The 21,243-nt window shown below is 58.6% G+C and overlaps 1 protein-coding gene across 1 annotated transcript in view; it reads right to left on the reverse strand.

Annotated features, from left to right (window-relative positions):
• Positions 1-9,256: 9,256 nt before the first annotated feature.
• Positions 9,257-21,243, reverse strand: part of GAS6 (growth arrest specific 6) — a 43,778-nt gene continuing 31,791 nt past the window's right edge. Inside the window, exons 8-15 of the mRNA XM_070520213.1 lie at positions 20,931-21,052; positions 19,983-20,101; positions 19,473-19,662; positions 17,320-17,484; positions 16,014-16,182; positions 12,306-12,478; positions 10,825-11,053; positions 9,257-9,725 (exon numbers count right to left, since the gene is read on the reverse strand). Coding sequence (XP_070376314.1) covers positions 9,571-9,725; positions 10,825-11,053; positions 12,306-12,478; positions 16,014-16,182; positions 17,320-17,484; positions 19,473-19,662; positions 19,983-20,101; positions 20,931-21,052 — 1,322 coding nt within the window. The 3' untranslated portion in view covers positions 9,257-9,570. The remainder of the gene's footprint in view (positions 9,726-10,824; positions 11,054-12,305; positions 12,479-16,013; positions 16,183-17,319; positions 17,485-19,472; positions 19,663-19,982; positions 20,102-20,930; positions 21,053-21,243) is intronic.

A 21,243-nucleotide genomic window follows, 5' to 3' on the forward strand; every position in this document is an offset into this window, starting at 1 on the left:
TGGGCTTGGGGGTGGGTGTTTGAGAAGATGCAGTCTCCCATGCCCCCTGCTGGTCGGGACGCAGTGCCTCTGACGTGGTGTCCCAGCCGGCACAGGACCCCACACTCGGTTCACAGAGTCTAGAGCTTCCTCTGAGGAGAGCACTGCCCCCACTCCCGTCAGGAAGCGACCTCATGCTGGGGAGCAGACACCACCCCCAAGTCCAGCTGGTCGACCTTAGAGATGCTGTTTGTCCCCACAAGAAAGCGACAGGCCTGGTCCCCGCTCTGGGAAGCCACTGAGCCGTGGTGATGACCCACTCGTTACATTCCGACTCCCCAGCCCCAATGTCCTCCAGCAGAGCCTGACCTGCTCGTGGGCCCGGCAGCCCCTGCCCCCACGACAGGAGGCAGCCCCACCCATGTCGCCGAGGCCCAAGGGCCCCTTCTGGGTTTCTGATGGGAACCACTGGCACTCTGTTGTTAGGAGGGATGTCCCTTTTATGAGTGGAGCGCTGTGCAGAGTCGGAAGACAGCATGAAGACAGGCATGCAGAGTCAGAGCTTGTGTGGGGCGCCTGCGGGGGGCGGGGTCCTAGGCACCAGGGGCCGACTCCCAGGCTCTGTCCCACACACCCGACCCAATATTGGTCATTATAATAAGCCAGCAGGACCGGCTTGCTGCGCTGTGGCTGTGTCAGGTTACACAGCAAGGACCTCAAAGGGCAACACTCATCTGCCCGGAGTTTAAGACCCAACCATCCAACCGAGTCAGGAGGGCTTCGGACTCTAAGACTTGAGTCCTTGTGGGGACCTCCCTGTTCCACAAGCTCCTGGAGAGGGGGCAGGGCACGCTCTGGGGGCTGTGAGCAGGGAGAGAGGCGCCACCTCCTGCAGCTGGGGCTCAGTGACTCTTCAGGATCCACTGCAGCCCCGGAGCTGACAGCCCAGGAGCCGGGTCGCAGATCTGGCAGCAAGCCTGTGTCGGTTGGAACCACGGGCACCCCAGAACACAGGGACAACCCTTGACCTCTGTGCACGACCCAGGGTCAAGATGCAGAAGGGTGTCAGTGTGACCCCAGACTGTTCCCACCAGCTTCGCCTAAACCTGGTTCTGTCGGCCCTGCGGTATGCTTTAATCTTGCCTAGAGCCAAGAGCTGATAAAAACTTTTAAACTCCAAGGCCAACAATATTGTTCTTGCCCACAAAAATGTTTTCATCCCTCGCCCCAGCCACGAGGAATGTGAACAATTCAACTCCCAGCCTGGTGGTGGCTCCCTGCCACCACTCCCAAACCCAGCTCCCCCACCCCCTGCACAGGCATGTGTGCACACCTGACCCAGTCCCAGGGACAGCCCCCACCCCCTGCACAGGCATGTGCCCACACCTGACCCCAGTCCCAGGGACAATCCCCACCCCCTGCACAGGCATGTGCCCACACGTGACCCAGTCCCAGGGACAGCCCCCACCCCCTGCACAGGCATGTGCCCACACCTGACCCCAGTCCCAGGGACAGCCCCACCCCTACACTCAGCCCCTGACCCTGCCTGGCCTGCAATGTGTGCTGCATGCTGTTCCCTGGGGGGACCCATCCCCACCAATGTCTTCACCTTCACAGTGATGAACTCTGGCCAGGCCCTGTCTGAGTCCTCAAGCTCCTTGGAACCTGGACCCCAGCTCAGATGGGCACCACCCTGGGTGGGTCTCAGTGGGGCCTCTCACCCTGCCCTACTCACTGCTGACTCACTGTGCCTGATTCTCGATGGCAGACTGTGGTGGGCGCTCAGGGGACCTGGGCTGGAGGCTGTGGGGTGGGAGGCGTCAGGGGGCTGCCAATGGGATTGGGTTTCCCTTTGGTGTAATGGAAATGTTCTGGAACTAGGTAGTGGTGATGGCTGGGCAACCTTGTGAACATACGAATAGCCCCTGAGTTTACATGCTAGAGGGTGAGCATTATGGTGCCTGGACTGCATGTCACTGAGAAAAGCAGTATGATGGGAATGTGCGTGAAGCTCGTGGAGCAGAGCCAGGAGGCACGCACGTGCTCGGTGACGAGAACACTTGCCATCGTCACCCTGGAGAATGGCCCCCAGCTGGGTCCCAAGGGCCTGCGGTCACCCAGCACCCACCTCCCCGCTGCCTGGGCCCGTCCTCCTGCAGCCGCACCCAGCCACCTCTGGGCACAAGGAGGGAAACACAAGGTGGTAGGAGCAGAGACCCCTCCCCACTCAGGGAGGCGCTGGTCCACGCCGTCCCGACCACAGAAGAGGTTAAAGGCCGGGTGCAGGGCCTCGCTTGCTCAGTGGCCTCTGGGGCCCAGCTTTGGATGATTTCCCTTTTCTGCTTTCCGCAACTTTTTAATCCTGAAGTCTAATGCACATGCAGAAAGAAGACTTGAAGCAGAGGCGGAACGTGTGGCCCTCCCGGGGGGATGCCACGTGACGGTGGGGACCAGAGGTAGGCCACGGCCCCCTCAGGTCACAGCCCGTCCTGCCCTCCCTCCTCTGGCCCTCACGCCAACCCTCCTGCTTTTCTTCATGTTGGGCCTGCCAACAGTGCTGCTCGGCCCGTTCTCAGCTCTGTAGGAACAGAATGGCTGGGTGTCCGGCTTCCTTTGTGAGGATTGTGAGGCACGGGTGAGTGTGTGGCTGTTCATTTGCGAGCGTGGTTCAGCTGGCGACTGTGTCGCCACGTAATGGCCTCTCGCCGGTGGTGGGCGCTGGGCTGGCTCTGGGTTTCACGGCTCTGTGAGCCATTGTATGTATATTTGGGCACATGCACGTGGATTAGGGGCATGTGTCACCGTGTGGAGGTGCTGGCCCACGGGGTGTGCACTTCAACTTCACTAGACCACAGCCAACCCTTGTCCACGGGTCGAGCTGGCACAGCCTTACCTGCAGAGTAGGGGTGTCTCCTGGTGGGTTTTTCTCATGGTGTTTGTAAATGTCCTAAATGCACACACAGCCTCCCCCACTGTCAGCATCCCCAGCAGATGGTGCATTGGTCACAATCGATGAATCTCCACTGACACGTCACCATCACCCAGAGTCCACGGTGTACAGTAGGGCTCACTCTTGGTGCTGTGCTTTCCCTGGGTTTGGACAAATGGATGATGGCATGTATCTGTCATTACAGTATCGCACAGAGTAGTTTCACTGCCCTGAAAATCCACCTGTTCATCCCCGACCCCAGCCCATGGCAACCACTCATCTTTTCCCTGTCTCCACATTTTTGCCTTTTCCAGAGTGTCATAGAGTTGGAATCATGTATGTGGCCTTTTCAGACTGGCTTCTTTCACTTAACAATATGCACTTCAGGTTCCTCCATGTCTTTTCATGGCTTGATAGCTCATTTCTTCTTAGGTCTGAGTAATATTCAATTGTCTGGGTGGACCACAGTTTGTTTAACCACTTACTTGCTGAAGGGCATCTTGGTTGCTTCCAAGTTTTGGCAATTATGGATAAAGCTGCTGTAAACATCCATGTGCAGGTTTTCATGTGGACATACGTCTTCAACTCCTTTGGGTAAATACCAAGGAGCATGATTGCCGGATTGTATGGTGAGAGTATGTTTAGTTTCGCAAGAAACTGCCAGACTGTTTTCCAAAGTGGCTGCACCATTTTGCATTCCCAGCGAGTGAGTGCCTGTTGCTCCACATCCTCACCAGCGTCTGGTGCTGTCCGTGTTCTGGATTTTGGCCATTCTAATGGGCGTGTAGCGGCATCTCATTATTGTTTTAATTTGCACTTCCCTGGTGACATATGGTGCTGGGCATCTTCTCATAGGCTTATTGGGCATCTTTGTATCGTTTTTGGTGAGGTGTCTTTTTATATCCTTTGCCCATTTTTTAATTGGGTTGTTTATTTTCTAATTGTTGAGTTTTAAGAGTTCTTTGTATATTTTGGATAACAGTCCTTTATCAGATATATCTTTTGCAAATATCTCCTCCCAGTCTATGGCTTGTCTCTTCCTTCTCTCGACAGTGTCTTGACAGAGCAGAAATCTTTAGTTTTAAAGAAGCTCAGCTCATCCATTATTTCCTTCATGGATTGTGTCTTTGGTGTTGTATCTAAAAAGTCATCACTAAACCCAGGTCATCTAGATTTTCTCCTATGTTGTCTTCTAGGAGTTTTATAGTTTTGGGTTGTCCCTTTAGGTCTGTGACCCGCTTTGAGTTAATTTTTGTGGAGGCTGTAAGGGCTGTGTCTGATCCATTTTTTTGCCTGTGGACGTCCAGCGTTCCCGCTCCGTTTGTTGAAAGACTGTCTTTGCCTCTTTGTCGGTCTATTGACTGTTTATGTGGGTCTGTTTCGGGGCTCTCTGCTCTGCTCCACTGACCTGTGTGTCTCTCCTTTCGGCAATGGCGGGTGGCACTGACTACTGCAGCTCTCCAGGAAGTCCTGAAGTCGGGCGGCATTGTGCCCCAACTTTGTTTTTCTTGAAGTTCCTGATTTTAATGCAGCCCGATTTTTGTCTTTTTCTTTATCGTTAGAGCATTTTGTTTTATTTAATAAATGTATCTCCATCCTAGGTCACGAAAGTATTCGTGTATCACAGAGTCAGCACCATTTGTCTGTAAAGGGCCAGATAGTAGACACTTTGGGTTTTGAGGGCCAGCAGCCATGTAGTCACTGCTCAGCTCTGCCTCTGTGGCACAAAAGCCGCTGTAGACAACGGTCAATCAACGACGGCGCCGACAAAGCTTTATTAACAAAGCAGGTGGTGGGCCACACTGGGCCACGGGGTCTGGTTTTACACTGCCTTCTGAGTGCTGTGTAGATCACCTCTAGATTTAAACATATACTCTCCCGAGTTAGTTTCTGTGTTATGTGAGGTGGGGCTCAAATTCCCTTTTTCTTTAATGCAGTGGTTCTCTGCGGGGGTGATTTGCACCCAGGGGACAACTGACAATGTTTGGGGACACTCCTGATTGTCACAGAGTGTGTGTGTGTGGTGGGTGGGGGTACTGCTGGCAGACGTGGGTGGCAGGGATGCTGCTAAGTGCCCTAAATAAATACACAGAAGCCCCGCACACAAAAAAGTGTTCTCAATCAACAGTACCCTAAAAACAGACCAAAAGACAAGAGACAAAATTATTAAGCTCTTCTCTTAGCAGCAAAACACTGAAATCGACTCAGACCATAAATGTGTCAACAGCATAATTCATTTCCCACCCCATCTCCATAGTGCCTCATCACATCATCCCCTCTCCTCCTCCATAGCTCAGACTCACCCCAGCTCCATCTCCACAGCGCACAGTCAGTCACACTCATCCCAGCTCCATCTCTACAGTGCGCAGTCATCCCAGCTTCATCTCCACAGCACACAGTCAGTCATCCCAGCTCCATCTCCACAGCGCACAGTCAGTCACACTCATCCCAGCTCCATCTCCACAGTGCGCAGTCATCCCAGCTCCATCTCCACAGCGCACAGTCAGTCACCCCAGCTCCATCTCCACAGCACACAGTCAGTCATCCCAGCTCCATCTCCACAGCGCACAGTCAGTCACACTCATCCCAGCTCCATCTCCACAGCGCACAGTCAGTCACCCCAGCTCCATCTCCATAGCACACAGTCAGTCATCCCAGCTCTATCTCCACAGCGCGCAGTCAGTCATCCCAGCTCCATCTCCACAGTGCGCAGTCATCCCAGCTTCATCTCCACAGCGTGCAGTCACCCCAGCTCCATCTCCACAGCACGCAGTCATCCCAGCTCCATCTCCACAGCGCACAGTCAGTCACCCCAGCTCCATCTCCACAGCACACAGTCAGTCATCCCAGCTCCATCTCCACAGCGCACAGTCAGTCACACTCATCCCAGCTCCATCTCCATATTGGACAGTCAGAATCATCCCAGCTCCTCCTCCATGGGGCTCAATTGGAGATATAAAAGTCTCCGCCTGTCACAGCCTCCTCTAGCCCAGCCCTGCCTGGACCGGACAGTGGTGAGGACGCCAGCCCGGCCCGCACTGCTGCGGAGCGTATTGCAGCAGTGGGCTCTGTACTGGCTGTGAGCTTTTTCTTGGCCGTAGTTAGAAGCAGCCCTGGTGCCCAGCGGAGTCTCAGGGGGCCACACCAGGAAACGTGTGTGCCCAGCTCCCCCGGACAGAAGATGAGCCCGAGGTGTTCAGAGCACCCCGACATGCTGGCCTCTGCTGCGTGTCTCTGGGGGTTCCAGGGTCCGGTCTCAGACGTCACTGTGTGTCTTCTCTGCTCTTGGCTGTACTGCCTTCTCTAGAGAGTTGGGGCTGGCCGAGAGGAGGCTCCTGGCCGGCTAGGCGAACATTCCACAGAACATTCCAGAGCCTCTTCTACAGCCAGCAGAACCAGAGAGCACCACGAGGATTGCTGTGGTGACCGCACAGAGCAACAGATCAGCCCCACAGTGGGCTCTGTGCTCCTGAGGCCGCTGGAGGCCAGTGGGCAGGCAGTGACAAATAAAAATGGCAAGCAATAGGATGTATTGGAGAATATGAGGAAGCCATTTGGTATAAACCTAATTCGGCCTGACCTTGTCTTTCCAAAAGGGCCTGACCATGGCTGTTGAGCATGCATTGTATATCTGCTTTAGAGATTCCCTATGGCAAGAACAAAGGCCTTTGAGATAAAGGTGCAACTTCCCTCCCCCTCCCAATGTTGGCGGCTCCTAAAGGATTAAGCGTCTTTCCTTAGGCTAGAAACTCATTGCTGTGCTCACCTGTGACCTCCCAGCTTGAGACAATAGACTTGCCTCCTGCTACGCCCACCAAGATAGCAGACCCACTACCTGCTGTGTCCATCAAGTGCTGTGCCGACAGGGCAATCTTGTGACTATTGTGGGAGGGACATTTCAATCATATGTGAAATATCCTGTTTGGGGGTATATAAGCACTCTGTATACCTCACTTCCTTGGTGCCCTTTCTTCCTTTGGGAAGAAAGGCCCCGGGCCATGGTCCTCAGATTTCAGTTCAGAATAAACTCACCCAAATTTTCATTTATAGATTGGTTATGGATTATTTTCGTTGACAGCAGCATGGAGTCTCTGGGGCCATGGGTGGAGTGGCGTTTCCCATGCTCTCAGAGCTGCGGTCGGCCAGCGCTGGGGGCTGTCGGGTCCAGGGGACGCCTCCAGCTTATTGAGCAGATGGTGTCCCCGCCTGGGCCTCCCTGGTCAAGACCAGAGTCCCCAGGAGCTGGGCTCTCATGCCCCAGATGCACAGCAAGAGGCTGCGGCCTGCAGCTCAGCCCCACCAGGCAGCCCCCGTCCCAGGGCCGGCACAGGACGCCTGGGTTTGGGGTCTGTTTCAGTGTGAGCCAGCACACGCTCCACCCCGGTCACAGACAAGAGTGGGGAAACCCACGGTGCCGTGGGCAGGACCCTGGCTGGTGATGGAGTTTCACGAGAGCCGGGACTACTCAGGGCCTGCCTGCCACGTGCTCTCTGGGCCGGAGACTGACTTCCCCTCCGTCCCTTGTTTCTCACGCGCCAACGTGGAAAATTACCTGAAGAACCTCTTAGGCCGGTTTTCTGAAGTCCTGAGTCAACAGAACTTCCACCCAAACGCTGCCAAGAGTCTAGGAAGAACAGCAACAGGAGGGACGCAGACAGCACAGCCTGAGCTGAGCCGTGCCCCCTGCCCTCCCCCCCACCCCCCGCCCCCCGGCCCACACGGCCTGATTGAGCTGGACTCCCCTGGGGGGCCAGGTGGAGGCGGGGCACGCACACGCACAGGCGTGCACACACATACACACACATACATGCATGGGGTGGTGGGGCCCGCCAGGGAACAGAAAAGTGGGTTCCGACCAACAGGAGCCCCAAGGACACGGTGAGCATGCTGAAGACCTGCAGTGACCCTCGGTGGGGCCGACTCTGGCTACCTGGGTTGGCCCTGCCAGGCCCTGGGTGGCCTGAGCACTGTGCCCTCGTGTGTCCCTGCCAGGTCATCATGTAGCTTCAGGCCTCTGTCTGGTCATCTTAAGTGAGCTTGGCCTGGGGGTGCCTCCTGACGGGGTGTGGCATTGCAGCCCCCAGTGTCTTGTGGATCCTGCCAGCTGTGGGTGACAAGGGACGCTCGGCTCCTCCCGCCTCAGCATTCGTGGTCATCCCACCTGGCCAATGCGGCCGGCAGGGGCTCAGAGTGTCCTTGAGGCCACAGCCCCATTCTCCAGGGTTCAGGGGAGTCTGTCCTCCCTCACGGTGCCCGTGCTCCCCTCTCCGCCGTGATTACTCTCCTGGCGTCCACCTTCCTGCACACCGCTCACCTCGGGGTCACGTCGTGACTTACGTACCAACTCACATTCCACAGCCAGGAGGATGAGGTGACACTGGAACCCGGACCGTGTGCGGCTGATGCAACTTTTAGGAACAACCCCACAGTCGTGGCGTGATGGGCCGTGGGACACGTCGCTGCTGTCCATGGAGCAGGATCTGAAAGCAACCCTGAGCCCCGCCTGCCCCAGGACAAACTTTGGAGTTTGGTATTTTAAAAAAAGGATCTCAGTCGTGGAGGAACCATCCAATTGTCAGTCCCCACACGATGCCGGAACCTTCTCTGGGACCCCCTGCTCAAACCCCTGCTGCGCCGGCCCTTACCAGCCATGGGGCACCTGCCCTCTGCCCCACAGTCCCGTCAGGCTCAGGAGGGCCGTGCCCTGCGTGGCTCCACACCTGAGTCCTGTCTCCCCAGGGGACTGCAGGCCCTGTGCCCTCCGCTGGGGGTTGTGGCTCCAGGAGCGTTTGCACACAGCTGGCTCCCATGGGTGGTTTGCGCCCTCGCCCTCCTGGGGTCAGAGCGCCAGGACTGCCTGCCCCACCCTCCCTCACAGACGCGCTCTGAGGCCATTGGCCCCGCTGTGGTCCCGGGTCCTGATGGCAGCTCTGCACAGGCCAAGTGCAGTTCAGCTCCACCCACAGCCCCTCGGAGGAGAGGAGCAGGGGTTTCTGACATAGTCAGAGCAAACGTCGGGCCGGGTGTGCAGGTCCATCCAGGAGCGGGGAGCAGGTGCCAGCCACGCTGTCTCATCCCTTCCCCGCGCCTGGCTGCCGCGCAGGGGGCCCTGCCAACACCTCCTCCTGAGGAAGGGGCTCACCCCACAGCAAGGGGCAGCGTGTCGGCGGCTCCCAGGGGCTGCCTGGGCCGCACACTCGGGTCGGCATTGGGGCACCGCTGGCAAGTGGGCAGAAGGAAGGACGCCCGGGTGAGGAGCCCACACACACGGACCCCGCTCTGCATACCCGCTGCTTCCCCCAGAGCTGCTGAGCCCTAAAGACACAAGGAGCAGAAACCACCACAGAGTTAGAAAGGTTTCTGTAAATAGTTTATTTTTCCATATCTTTGGGTCGGAAAGAAGCGTTTGGTAATAAAAATAACAGAATTATTTTCGAGCTGGCTCCGTGGAGCCGGCTTCGCTGGGGACGCTGTGGTTGGCATGTGGCTTTGGGTCAACAACGTCAGTCCTCTCGACTATTTACACGTATGTTACAAGGCAGAGGAAGGTCTTGAAGGAACAGCGTGGGGACTCGGTGTTGGGGGAGCTGCTCGCAGGTGGCGCCCCTCCCTCCGCATCTGGGAGGGAGGCCTGAGTCGGCTGGCGTCCGGCGGGGTGCTGTCTAGGGGGTGGCCGGCTCGACCGGGGGGCAGGAGTGCGAGGTGATGTCACTGTGCTTGTAGGTGGCCTCGTCCAGATCCAGCGCCTGCCGGTTGACCTCTAGTGTCATGCAGCCGCGGTAGAAAGCGGTGACGGGAGCTGAGGTCACAGGCACGTCTGGGCCAGCGGGAAAGAAAAGACAGCGTCTTAGCAGTGAGCGCCCGCTGTGTCCCCACCACAGCGCCCCCAAGGCCCTGGCCTTTCCCTGCGAGGGCGCCCTTCCTCTCCTTCCAGAGCATCAGCACCACCACCAGGCCCCGTGCCCGCAGCGGGCGCTGCATCTCTGCCAGGCAGGCCTCAGCAGGACAGCTGCCTCCCCCGGGAAGCACACACAGATCGTCAAATTGATTAGCAAATGACTTCTTGGCTCCGGTGAGTCACTCAGCTGCAGGGCGGCCCCTTCATGCTCATCAAAGCCTCGTTTGTTACAGCTGAGTGGAGCCAAGACAGACGCCCTGCTCTCGCAGCAAGTGGTAACCTGTGCCGAGCAGGAGCCCGCTGGGCTTACATAAGCGCCTGGCACCCTCTGCCTCTCTGCCACCTTGCCCATCACGTGGCTCTCGGCCGCAGGCAGGCATGCAGGCAAACATCTGATCAGACACGAGTCCCGGGCCTGGAGGAGGCAGCCACACACCAGCCCTTCCGGGACACAGGAGGGGCTGGGGTTCCTCTGTCTGCTGCCACAGCAGCTGGACACCAGGACTCGGGGACACTGGCCGGGGCACAGGGGCACCTGCTGCAGCACGGCCCCCCGTCGGCTGGGCCTTCCCCTTGGGCCTTGGCGAGAACACATGTCTGACACAGCTCAGGTGGGGGGCTCCTGAAGGACGCAGAGGGCGGCGGAGGTCCAGGCCAACACTTGTCCCCACTGTGTGTGTGTGTGTCAGCCTCGACTGGTAAAATGCTGAGCAGGTGCTGACACACACGAAACACACGATGCCGCCAATCACCTCCTGGGTTCTCTTCCTCTAAAACAGTCCCCGTCTGCACAGGAACACCCGGCTTCAGTGTGGGGGGGCAAGTGGGGGTGGTCAGAGCAGCTGGTGCCACCCCTGAGCGCACAGCCCACGGAGCGCCCTACCTGGCAGGCCCCCCTACCTGGACGCCCCTACCTGGCGGCCCTTACCTGGCAGGCCCCCCTACCTGGACGCCCCTACCTGGCGGCCCCTACCTGGCAGGCCCCCCTACCTGGACGCCCCTACCTGGCGGCCCTTACCTGGCAGGCCCCCGATGAAGGTGCGCATGGAGCCCTGCAAGTGCTTCCCGAGGACCGCCAGGCTCTCCGTCAGCCCCTCATGGCTCACTTCACTGGCGCCCTTGGTGCCGTCGACCTCCAGCACGGCCTCGCCCTCCTTCACGGAGACACTCACCACGTGCTCCTGGCCGTCACAGACCTTGATCTCCATCAGGGCCAGGGCCACGCTCTCCACGGCCAGGACCACCAGCTGCAGGAGAGAAGCAACGGAGACAGTGGGGTCTCTGGGCCGGGCTCTGCGCCCAGTCGCTCGCTGGTGTGGGCCTCAGTTTCTAGACGTGTAAAGCAAGGGGCCAGCATGAGGCCTCCACAACCCCTTCCCATGATGGACTATGAACAAACAAAGCAGAGGCATCTGAGGCCCGGAGTCGGCCATCCACACAGGGCGCACTGCCACACAGAGCGGGCTCAGAGCCATTAGTGTGTCCAGGACCCAGGACACAGGCCACAGCCGCTTCTCCCACGAGAAACGGCCACACGAGCCTGTGATGCAGGACGGCAACGGCAGCGGCAAATACAAACAGGCCGGCAGGCAGCCGACCTGCCACCTGGTGCTCACGCCTGGCAGAACACAGCTCTGACAACACGGGACAGAAACACGCCTGATGACATGAACAGAAACACACTTTGACGACACAGGACAGTCCTGCCCTCTCCTCCCTCACTCTCCCCACGGGGCAGGTGGCCCCACAGCTGTTGGGACCCCAGCTCTTTATCCCAAATGCCCGCACTGGTGGGAAAGCAGCTCAGGTCGTGTGTGGCCCGTCCTCGGCGATGGTGGCAAGCCGGTGCCCAGCCCCATGAGCAGACGAGCTCGCCAGCCTCAGAGCAGGCCGATGGTGACCGCGTGCCGTCCAGGCAGCCACGTCCCCCACTTGGGACAGAGGCCAGAGCACAGAAGCTCCTCCCCTCGCCTCTGGCTGCCCCAGGCACACAGCGAGCCCCAGGCGGTGACTGCTACACAGTGCTGGGACAGCAGGGGGGGTGGGGACAGCTCAGGTGGAAGGAGCAGCTGGGACGGGGTGGGGCGGCCGTGCTCACAGCTCTGCCCGTGTTGCCCGGGAGCGATGCTCTTTAGAGGGTCCGGGCCGCGCCTTCCAGCTGACTTTTCAAGAGGTGCTGGAATGTGAATCGTTACCTAAATCATCTGGCGTAAACACGAGTGGCTATTGAAACTGCTCTACGCTGCCAGGCTGGCCAACTGCACAGGAGGGAAAGTCACGCCAGTCCCCACGGCTTTGCCCACGGCATGTTGGGCGATCTTGGGTCAACAATGTCCCCAAGACAAGCGTGGTTGGTCAGACCCCCATGGGGGTCAGGCGAGCGTGGGACAGAACCCCGAGAGGCAGGGAGTGTGGGACCCGATCCGGGAGCAGTGGCTGGAGCCCCGAGGGTGGATGGACCCCCTGCTGCTGGCAGGATGCAGGGGCAGGAAGTGGTACCTGCTTTTTGAGCTTCTTGGTGGAATGGTAGTCGACCAGGGCCACAGAGAGGGCGACAGCACGGTCCTCACCCACCAGCGCCAGCAGCACCCCAGTGTCAGTGGCGGGGCGGATCCGAGCCACGACCTCTATTTCCCAGGTTGTCTCGGTCCCGACGTCTGGCGATGTCCGTGCTGCGAGGAAGGCGGCGCACCATGAGGCCATACAGATGGAGGAGAGGCAGGTGTGAGCCGAGGGCGCGAGCCACAGCTCCCTACCCTTCCCGGGCCGTGGGAGACGCCAGCCTGGCTGCAGAAAGCAGGTGGGAGGCCCCATGACAACGCGATGTGGAGCTTGTGAGACCCCATCACTGTCAAGCTGCAGCCCGCAGCTGGGAGGTGACAGGTTCTGGCCACAGCCCCCAGACCCGGGCCACCGAGGAGACAGTGTCCCCTGGCCGTGCCAGCACCCGCTCTCCCCAATGCCCTCCTGGTGACCCCAGGCCAAGGCCCCCAGGACCACAGGTGTCCACCTCCCCAGTTGCCCTCGCTCCCTCGCCGCAGGACTCAGCTCTTTCCACACAAGGTGCTGGAGTTCACAGCCCCAACCGCCCCCCCCCACCCCCCAGTCCCTGGGGGTCAGGCAGGTCCCTGAGGTCGGAGGTGCCGGGAAGAGCGACACAAACGGAAGCTGCTGGGCTGCAGTTTCTTTACTATCCAAACGCCTCCACGGAGGGACTCGTCACTTGGATGCACTGCACACGTAATACTAACTGTGTAATAAATGCGTGACACCAATGATGTGATATATCACACATGACGCATGTGGACGAAATATGTACATACTATCTATGCATATCTTGCACAAACCATTCCAAAAAGCACACTTGGTGGGAAGGGCTGGATCCTGGCCGTCTGAGGACGAACACCCTGTCTTTCCTCCCCACGTTTGAACCACCTGCTGCTGAAGACGTCCAAGATCTCTGCCCTCTTGGTTTTCAAGTGTTCTATCTCATGAGAACAACGGAGCTGCCCTGCAGGAGCCGGGTGCAGGCAGGGCGTGCTCAAGCAAGGTCAGTGTGGCCGGAGCTGGAGGCCCTCCCACAGGAGAGTCACAAGCCAGTTCTCTCCCCACCAGACTTGAGCCCCGTCACGTCATCGCTGGGGCCCCATCCCTAAGTGGGGTCTGTTAGGATCAGTTCTCAATGATTCTTCATTGAATTGATTGCACATAGAAAAAGTTACCAAAAAAAAAAAAAACCCTACAGCATTCTCCTCCATTGCCAGGTTCTCCCTTCGCTTGTGCAGGAAGAGAGGAGAGTCCCCTGCAGGTGAGCGTCCCAGATGGGGTGTAAGACCCATGGCTGGCGGTCAGAGCGTTTTTAAAGGCACCAGCACCTCAGCTCTCTTGGGCGCAGAATGGGCTCTGCCACACGCCCCTCCCGCCGAGGGCTCTTGAGACTGTGAGACCCAGGGAGTCCAAACCCATTCTGAGCTGCTGCAGACCAAAAGAGGACGTTCTGTGATCTCCTGACGGTCTTTCCTGTGTTATACAACAGGCACTGACGGTAGAGTTTAGGATTCACTAAAAATGCCTAGAGTTCTAGACACCATGTGGCCTTTGCTGTCAGAGAACTCACAGATCAAAGCCACATGGCAAGAAGGGCGAGCAGACCAGGATACGCTCAGTAAAGGCAGTGTTTGCTGTCTGTGCTACAGCGTGAAAACGTCACGTTAAGTGAAGAAGAATCAAACCTTTATATACGACTATTTATATTAAACACTCAATGACGTTCTAGGTTCGTACGCATAAAGATGAGTAAGGGAGTGACGTGTGTTCTGTATTAGGTGGTGCGATGAAGAGAGAATGGTTCTTTTCTCAAAATTACCTTCAATGACATGGCGATGCTTCTGACAGTTAACGCAAAGACACAAAGGGGGACAGTGATCCGAGGCCTTGAGAGGAGGGAGGAGCAAGCCCCATCTCCTCCGACCCAGAGCGTGGGGGTCCCACCCGGTGCTGACGTGTGGTATGAGGTCTGGAGGAGGGAGCTGCTGCCTGCCCTCCTGGGCTGATGAGCCGGAGGCGGGGGGAGGCTCAGGGGGGCAGGTTTGACCATAAAAGCCCCAGAGTTTAGGAAAAGAGAGGGCCTGGGGGCGCCCCAGTGGGACTCTCGCAGGGTGGGAACATGGAAAGGGGCAGCATAGAGCCAGAAACGGCCCCAGGATGGTGGCCGTTGCAGCAACGCTGGGAGTCTGTGCAGGAGTGGGCTACGGAGAAGGGAGCATGAGGAGTGAGCAAAGAGCTGCCTGGACCAGGGTGTTGGCCGAGAGCAGAGACCCAGGAAGGCACCTGTGGTCAGACAGACAAGGCTCTGGATATGGCCCCTCGGTGGGCTGCAGGGGCTGGGAACCGGCCTAAAGAGTCTGTACGATCCTGTGCATATGCATCCTCCTGGGCTGTGCACAGCTCGCCTAAGAGGCTCGAGCTCAAAGCCACTACGGTCTGTGAACCAGGCACAGTGACCACAACTCAGGGCGCCAGCTGGCGTGCGCTTGAGAAACAGAGATTGACGTTAAACCTGTCTAAGGACGAGATTAGGGGAACTCCTGAGAGTCAAGTCAAACAGAACTGTGCAGCTGTCCGTCACTGATCCGAGTGTCACACGGACGCCCTCAGAGCAGCGTCTGTATCATCGGGAATCGAGAACAGATGTGATTCAAACATTAACACATTTCACATAAAGTTTGTGTTTAAGTGACCGCTCATTCACTGGCTTGCTAGGACTGCTTGTTTCTACTGCAGATCATCACTAAGTTGATAACAGAAGGACAGAGATCGTTGTGTTGTGTTTTGTTCTAAGAAATTAAGGGCCTTGCTTTTGCAGAAGCCGGGTCTGCCTCTGGGCCGACCCTCTACCTCCTGCAGCCACACTGACACTGCGCACGGTCGCCAGTGATGGACGGTGGTTCCCAAGCAACCGGGCCCATGTTCAGCATCCCCACACCCAACCTGGGCGTGCCCACACAGCCCTCAGGGCCGCCCCCCGGAGTCTGCCCCTGGGTCCCGCCTTTCTGCTACATGTCAGGATCACGGAAGCTTCAAGAAGTCTTGTTTCTTCTGCATCCGTCTTATTTCTCCAGGTGTAAAGGAGAAGCTCCTTGGTCTCTTCCCACGCTGGCTGGATAAGCCTCAATCTCTTTGAGAACATCTGCCTTCTTGGCAGCTGCGGGACTGGGCCAGCTGCTTCTGCTCGTCCCCGATGGCCCTCTCTCAAAATCTGGGTTCACTGGAGTCCCAGAGGCTGCCACCCCACGGCTTTTAGACGCTACCCTTTTTATTCCTTGTGAGTCACTGGCGATCGCAAGGTCCAGTACATTTTGAGAGCTTCTCCACCCGCTTGGGGGAGCCTAAGCTTGTCTCGTCTCAGAACCTCCTGCACAGCATCTTCTTAGATCCCCGTGGTCTCACCTGGCCTGCCCATCTCACCATCGCAGGCCAGCAGGGCCATCTCCTCGCCGCCTGCCACTCCTTCCTCACTGGCTACCTCAGAACCGAGACCAGGCGCGGCCACCCAGAGAGGTGGGGCCTGCGTCCAGCCCTAGGCCTCTGGGGGCACCAGCTCATCCCCCATGCTGTGGTCCTAGGTAGGAAGCCCTTCCAGGTTTGTCTGTTTTTAGCGTATATTGGCCGAAAGTCCCACCATCACAGCAGAGGAGCGGTACTCACCGTAGTCGAGGCTGTAGAAGGCAAACCCGGTCCCGGGGTAGAAGGAGCCTCTCTCCGTCACCGAGAAGCACTGCATCTTTGCATTCACCTTCACCGTTTCCTGGATTGCGGTGTCCTCGCCGTTCAGCCAGTTCCAGCTCCTCATACAGCCATCCAGACGGGGGTTTATCTGGAAAGACACAGAGAGCCCCGTGGCTTCCTTGGAGCCACACACGCTCCCAGACACCACGACGGGAGGCCAGGCTGCTGGTGCCACCCTGGTCAGACGGACGGGGCGCCCTCTTGGCCCAGGCGTGTGGAAATCCACTGCAAAATGGACACATCCTATTCGTGGAGGTTATTTACTTCACAAAATGATTCACTGCAGGACGCCCCTGAGCAGAGCACACGGTGGGTCCTCCTTCCACACAGGGTGAGGGTCACACGCGTGCGTCGTGAAGGCCACCACCTCCCTCTGCACTGGGTTCCTCACTCGTGACAGAGTGAGGAGCACTGACCGCCTGTCTGAAAGGCTGCGGGACGAGGAGACACTTGTATAGCCATTGTGCCTGGTGGTCTCACCAGGCCCCCAAACACACCCGTGGAAAGTCAGTCCAGGGGCCAGGAAGGCTCATTCCAGCTCAGCCATCACCTGCTCTATGGTTTTGAGCCAATCAGGCCCCTCAGCCTTTATCTGCAAAACCAAGAGGCCTGAGGGAGTGCATGGCCACGGCTGACGGAAGCCCCGGACAGTCTGATGCTCGAGGTCCCTGCAGGACGTCCTTCCACTGGCCCCAGAGGGAAGATGGTGCTAAGGCCACCCACCATTTGAACCTCCACACGCTCTGAGCATTTCTCCCATCTGCTGTGGAAGCCATGACTACAACACCGAGCGTTCTGGCCAGTGGCATGAGCACACAGGAGACGGAGAAACATGGCTGCGGGCCGGGCACGCGGTAGTGGGCAGGGGGGCAGGACCTGGAGAAACCACCAGTACTGACCTCCCTGTTAGGTCTTTTCCCTACGGAAATGCTGGCAGGCTTAACAACCCAAATGTTCCTGGGATTTCTGCAAAAAAGATGACTGCTCTTTTTGTTAAAGAATAATTTCATGGTGTTTTATCTCAACTCCAAGACAGACATTTTACTATCAACTCAGATGAAATCTCAAGTGAGTGTCATAGAGAGAGAGTGGGGTTAGTGACAGCAGCATGCATTGCCTGCTGATTTCTGGGAAACACTAGCCTTCCAAACCTACGGTAGCTCACGCCCAAGGCTCGTCGTCTGACCCATCCTGGGCTCCGGCCCCAGGTCAGGATGGTACTTACAGGCTGGATGAGGTCTTTCTCCTTGAAGGGGATGCCTCCAACAGTAAGGTTCAGATGGTACAGTCCTCTCTCGAGCTGGAACAGATCCGCAGCCACCGCAATCTTCATAACAGCGTCCTTGTTCACTTTGACCACCAGATTCCGCTCCAGCTCCTCAACAGAGATCTGAAGAAAACCAGTGCTGTGAGAGGTGGGCACACACCTTCAGAAGGAGCTCCCAACCTGGGGGGCCACTTCCATATAGACCAAGAACCAGGAGACTCCCAAACTCAGGAGGCCACGTCAGCGACCACTGAGGACCAGGAGACTCCAAACCTTGGGGGGCCACGTCCATCACCACTGAGGACCAGGAGACTCCCAACCTCGGGGGACCACATCCATCACCACCGAGGATGAGGAGACTCCCAACCTCGGGGGACCACATCCATCACCACCAAGGACCAGGAGACTCCCAACCTCGGGGGACCACATCCATCACCACCGAGGATGAGGAGACTCCCAACCTCGGGGGACCACCTCCATCACCACCGAGGACCAGGAGACTCCCAACCTTGGGGACCACCTCCATCACCACCGAGGACCAGGAGACGCCCAACCTCAGGGAGGCCATGTCCATATCCTCCTCCAAGAGAACCTTCTTAGAGCCACTTTCTGGTCTCATCTCCCCAGGCCCTTAGTCTCAGCCAGGGAGCTGCCCCAAGGAGTGGGAGTCGTGCCTGAGGCCACCACCCTACTTAGGTCAGCCCTGACATAACTGCTCCCCAGCTTCGGTCCTTGGCTTCTCCTGCCCCCCTCAGCAGTCCCTCAGCAAAGAGAGGAGAACACACTTTATTTCTCAATCTCTACCAGCTAATTTGGTGCCTGGCATAGACTGAATGCTGAATGAACGTCTGATCTCATTCTAAAACTTTCCATTCTCTCCTACTTTCCAAGAAGGAAAATTGAAAAATCTGTCACCTTCTACATCATGCATCTTCCTAACCATGCTGGGGGCAGGGGACAGGTTAGACGCGGCAGAACGGAGAGAAACCACCATCGAGCTGAGCCTGCCCCAGCACGGCCAGGTCACAACTCGGGGGGTGGGCGTGGGGGTGGGAGCTGCGTCCATCGACTGCCATGCTTCCTCGCCGCGGGCACCGTCCCAGCCCCACAATCGTGGGCATCTGCCTCCTCAGCCCCGGGGGCTGCTTCCTTCCCTACTCACTGTCCCCTCTGTGCTCTGCTGAGGGCATCCCCCACTGCTCGGAGACGCCTGCCCTTTAAGAGGGCGGGGAGAAGGAACTGGCCATCACTCCACAGGACGGAAACATTAGCAAACGTCTGCGAGGTTTTTATCCGCAGACACTGGGTGAATTTTTCCATTTTTATCTTTACTCCTAAATGCCTTTCCCGTTTCATTTTCAAGCGCTCACTTCTAAAGCCCACTTCCAACCAGGCGGCCTCTGAATTTCCAGCTGAGCCTGCGAGTCACCGAAGGCCATGCTCCAGGCACCAGGAGGCGGACAGGCCGCATGCTCCTAGCCAGCCGCTGGCGGGACAGCTGCCCCCAGCAGGTCTAACCAGGCCCCAGCAGTTCAGACTCCAGAGGTCGCGGCTTCTCCACACAGTGGCACTGCGTGAGCGTGTCTGGACCTCAGCAGAACTCAGCAGACCCCTGAGGCCAGGCCCAGGACGGCCGACCCCTCACGTGTGACCATGCCCTGCACCAAGAGGCCTGGAGCCTGTCGGGCCGCAGGGTCACAGGAGCCGAAGCCACACCCTGGCAGGGGGTGCTCAGCCTCGGCACCACCCACAGCCTGAACCGGACGGTTCTCCAAGGTGGGGTGTCCTGTGCACTGCAGGGTGTCCCGCAGCCCCGTGGCCTCAACTCAGCTGCCAGGAGCCGCCCAGGCCTGACAAACACTGTCTCCAGACACAGCCCATGTTCCCTGGTGGGATCGCCCTGCCGGGAACCACGGGTCCAATGCAGGAGCCGCACTCGGGACGTGCGACGTGATGCCCATGGGAGCCTGTGCTTCCTGGGGGCCCGTCCTGCCACGTGCAGTGCCCACCGCCTGTTGAGCGCGTGAACGCCCGAGCACACGTCAGAGCCCCTGGCCCAAAGCCTTGCCAGGCCAGGCCGGCCCGGAGGGGGTCAGCATGGCCACACTCACTGTCTGCCACATGCCGTGGTTGATGACAGGCCCGCTGCTGGTGACGCGCCCAACGCCGTGGTAGCGGAGCTGCAGCTCCAGCCGGCCGGCTCGCAGGCCCAGGACGATCCAGGTGCTGTCCTGACGGCCTCCCGCGAAGAAGAGGACGCCCTCGGGGTCAAAGGTCCTGAAGTCGAACTCGGCCACCAGCCTGAGCTCCAAGAGAGAAACCAGTTACGCGAGACCCGCAGCCCCGGCCTCCTTTGCTGGCGGTGTTCCAATCGGTGTTAGGAGCAGCAGGCGAGCAGGCCGAGGCCCCTGCCCAGCACCCCAGGAAACGCTGTGAACCCCAGAAGCCGCGTCTGTGGGAGGCAAGCTGCTCTGACCCAGACCCGGCAGGGAGGCTGCGGGGGGACGTCTGTGCCATGACTGGCAGACAGCAGGACCATTAGCGAGCACTCCCCAAGCGTGAGGATGGTGTCCCCAGGGCCAAGCGCGCGTCTGCACTGCTTTGTGGGAGCCACCCCTCACCTCGTGGGCTGCAGCCTTTTGAAGCGCAGCCTGATGACGGGTGTCCCGCTGAACATGCGGCCCAGGTACAGGGACTTCAGGCTTCTGGCTGTGCTGAGAGGCACGCATGGCAGGATGTCCTGCGGGGGGTGGGGGGGAGGTGCCCGGAGGCCCTGGTTTAGCCCACGGGATGCCACACCACCCTCCGTCCTCCCACGGTGCCCACCCCACACTGTCCGGCCATGTGGGAATGCTGGGACGTCAGGCCCCCTTCTTGCTGAAACCCCCGAGATCCTCTTGTAATCTGACCTGCCAAGGGACTTCCGAGTGGTGCTAGTCTCAGATCTTTCCATGCGAGTCTCAGATCTTTCCAGAAGCCTGGGCTCCTGCGCCCACCTGGCACATGCCACGTGCTCCTCCTGTGCCCACTGCCTGCCTCCTCCCGCCTCCCCTGGCTTCTCCCTAACTTGTGAAATATTTCAAACACAGAAGAGAGTACAGGGAATAATAAAAACAACTCTAAAATACTGTAAAATAAATAAAATATGGAGGCCTTGAAGACTGTTATTCTAGAATGTTCCCTGCTCTGCCAGGCGGCTTCTCTGCTGCCGGGCACCACCACGGCGGGTGCCGGAGCCGCGAGGGTCGGCTGGGCTGACTGCTCATGTGGCTCAGAACCTGAGCGAAGGGTTGGGAGAGACGCCTGTGCGCGAGTGAGGCGCCCCGGGTCCCCCTGGCCCGGTCAGCTGGCCGTGGGGTCTGAGGAGCCGCAGTGATGCCATCAACACGACCCAATGCCCAGGTGGAACGTCCTCCACGCGGCCCCGAGGGCACAGGCCTTCAGCAAAAGTGCTCCTCCCACAACCCTCCCTGCCGGCGGTTCAAGGGCCGTGGACAAGCCACGTGGGCAGCCTGGGCGTTGGGGTGGAGGGGAGGAGGGGGAGTTGAGTGCCCGGCAGACAGGGCTACCTCGCAGGTGTTCATGTCCTGGGACAGCTTGAGGCCCCCGCGGCCGTCGCAGTGGCAGCTGTAGCTCCCGGGCGAGTTGACACAGGCCTGCTCACAGCGCCCCTCTGCACACTCGTCCACGTCTGCTGCCACAAGGAAACGTCCAAGCCTCACTGTGCACTCGGACACTCCGATCACACATGGTGCGCTTGCCGTGAGAATGGGCTTGGAAGCGTGTGGCTCGACGGCACCCAGTGAGAACCCCACAGGCCCTCTGCTCCCGCCACACTCCCCGCCAGGCCCAGCTTGTCCCAGATGTCGCAAATCCTCCCCT

This window comes from Equus asinus, chromosome 11, assembly GCF_041296235.1.
Source record: "Equus asinus isolate D_3611 breed Donkey chromosome 11, EquAss-T2T_v2, whole genome shotgun sequence".
Taxonomy (NCBI): Eukaryota; Metazoa; Chordata; class Mammalia; order Perissodactyla; family Equidae; genus Equus; species Equus asinus.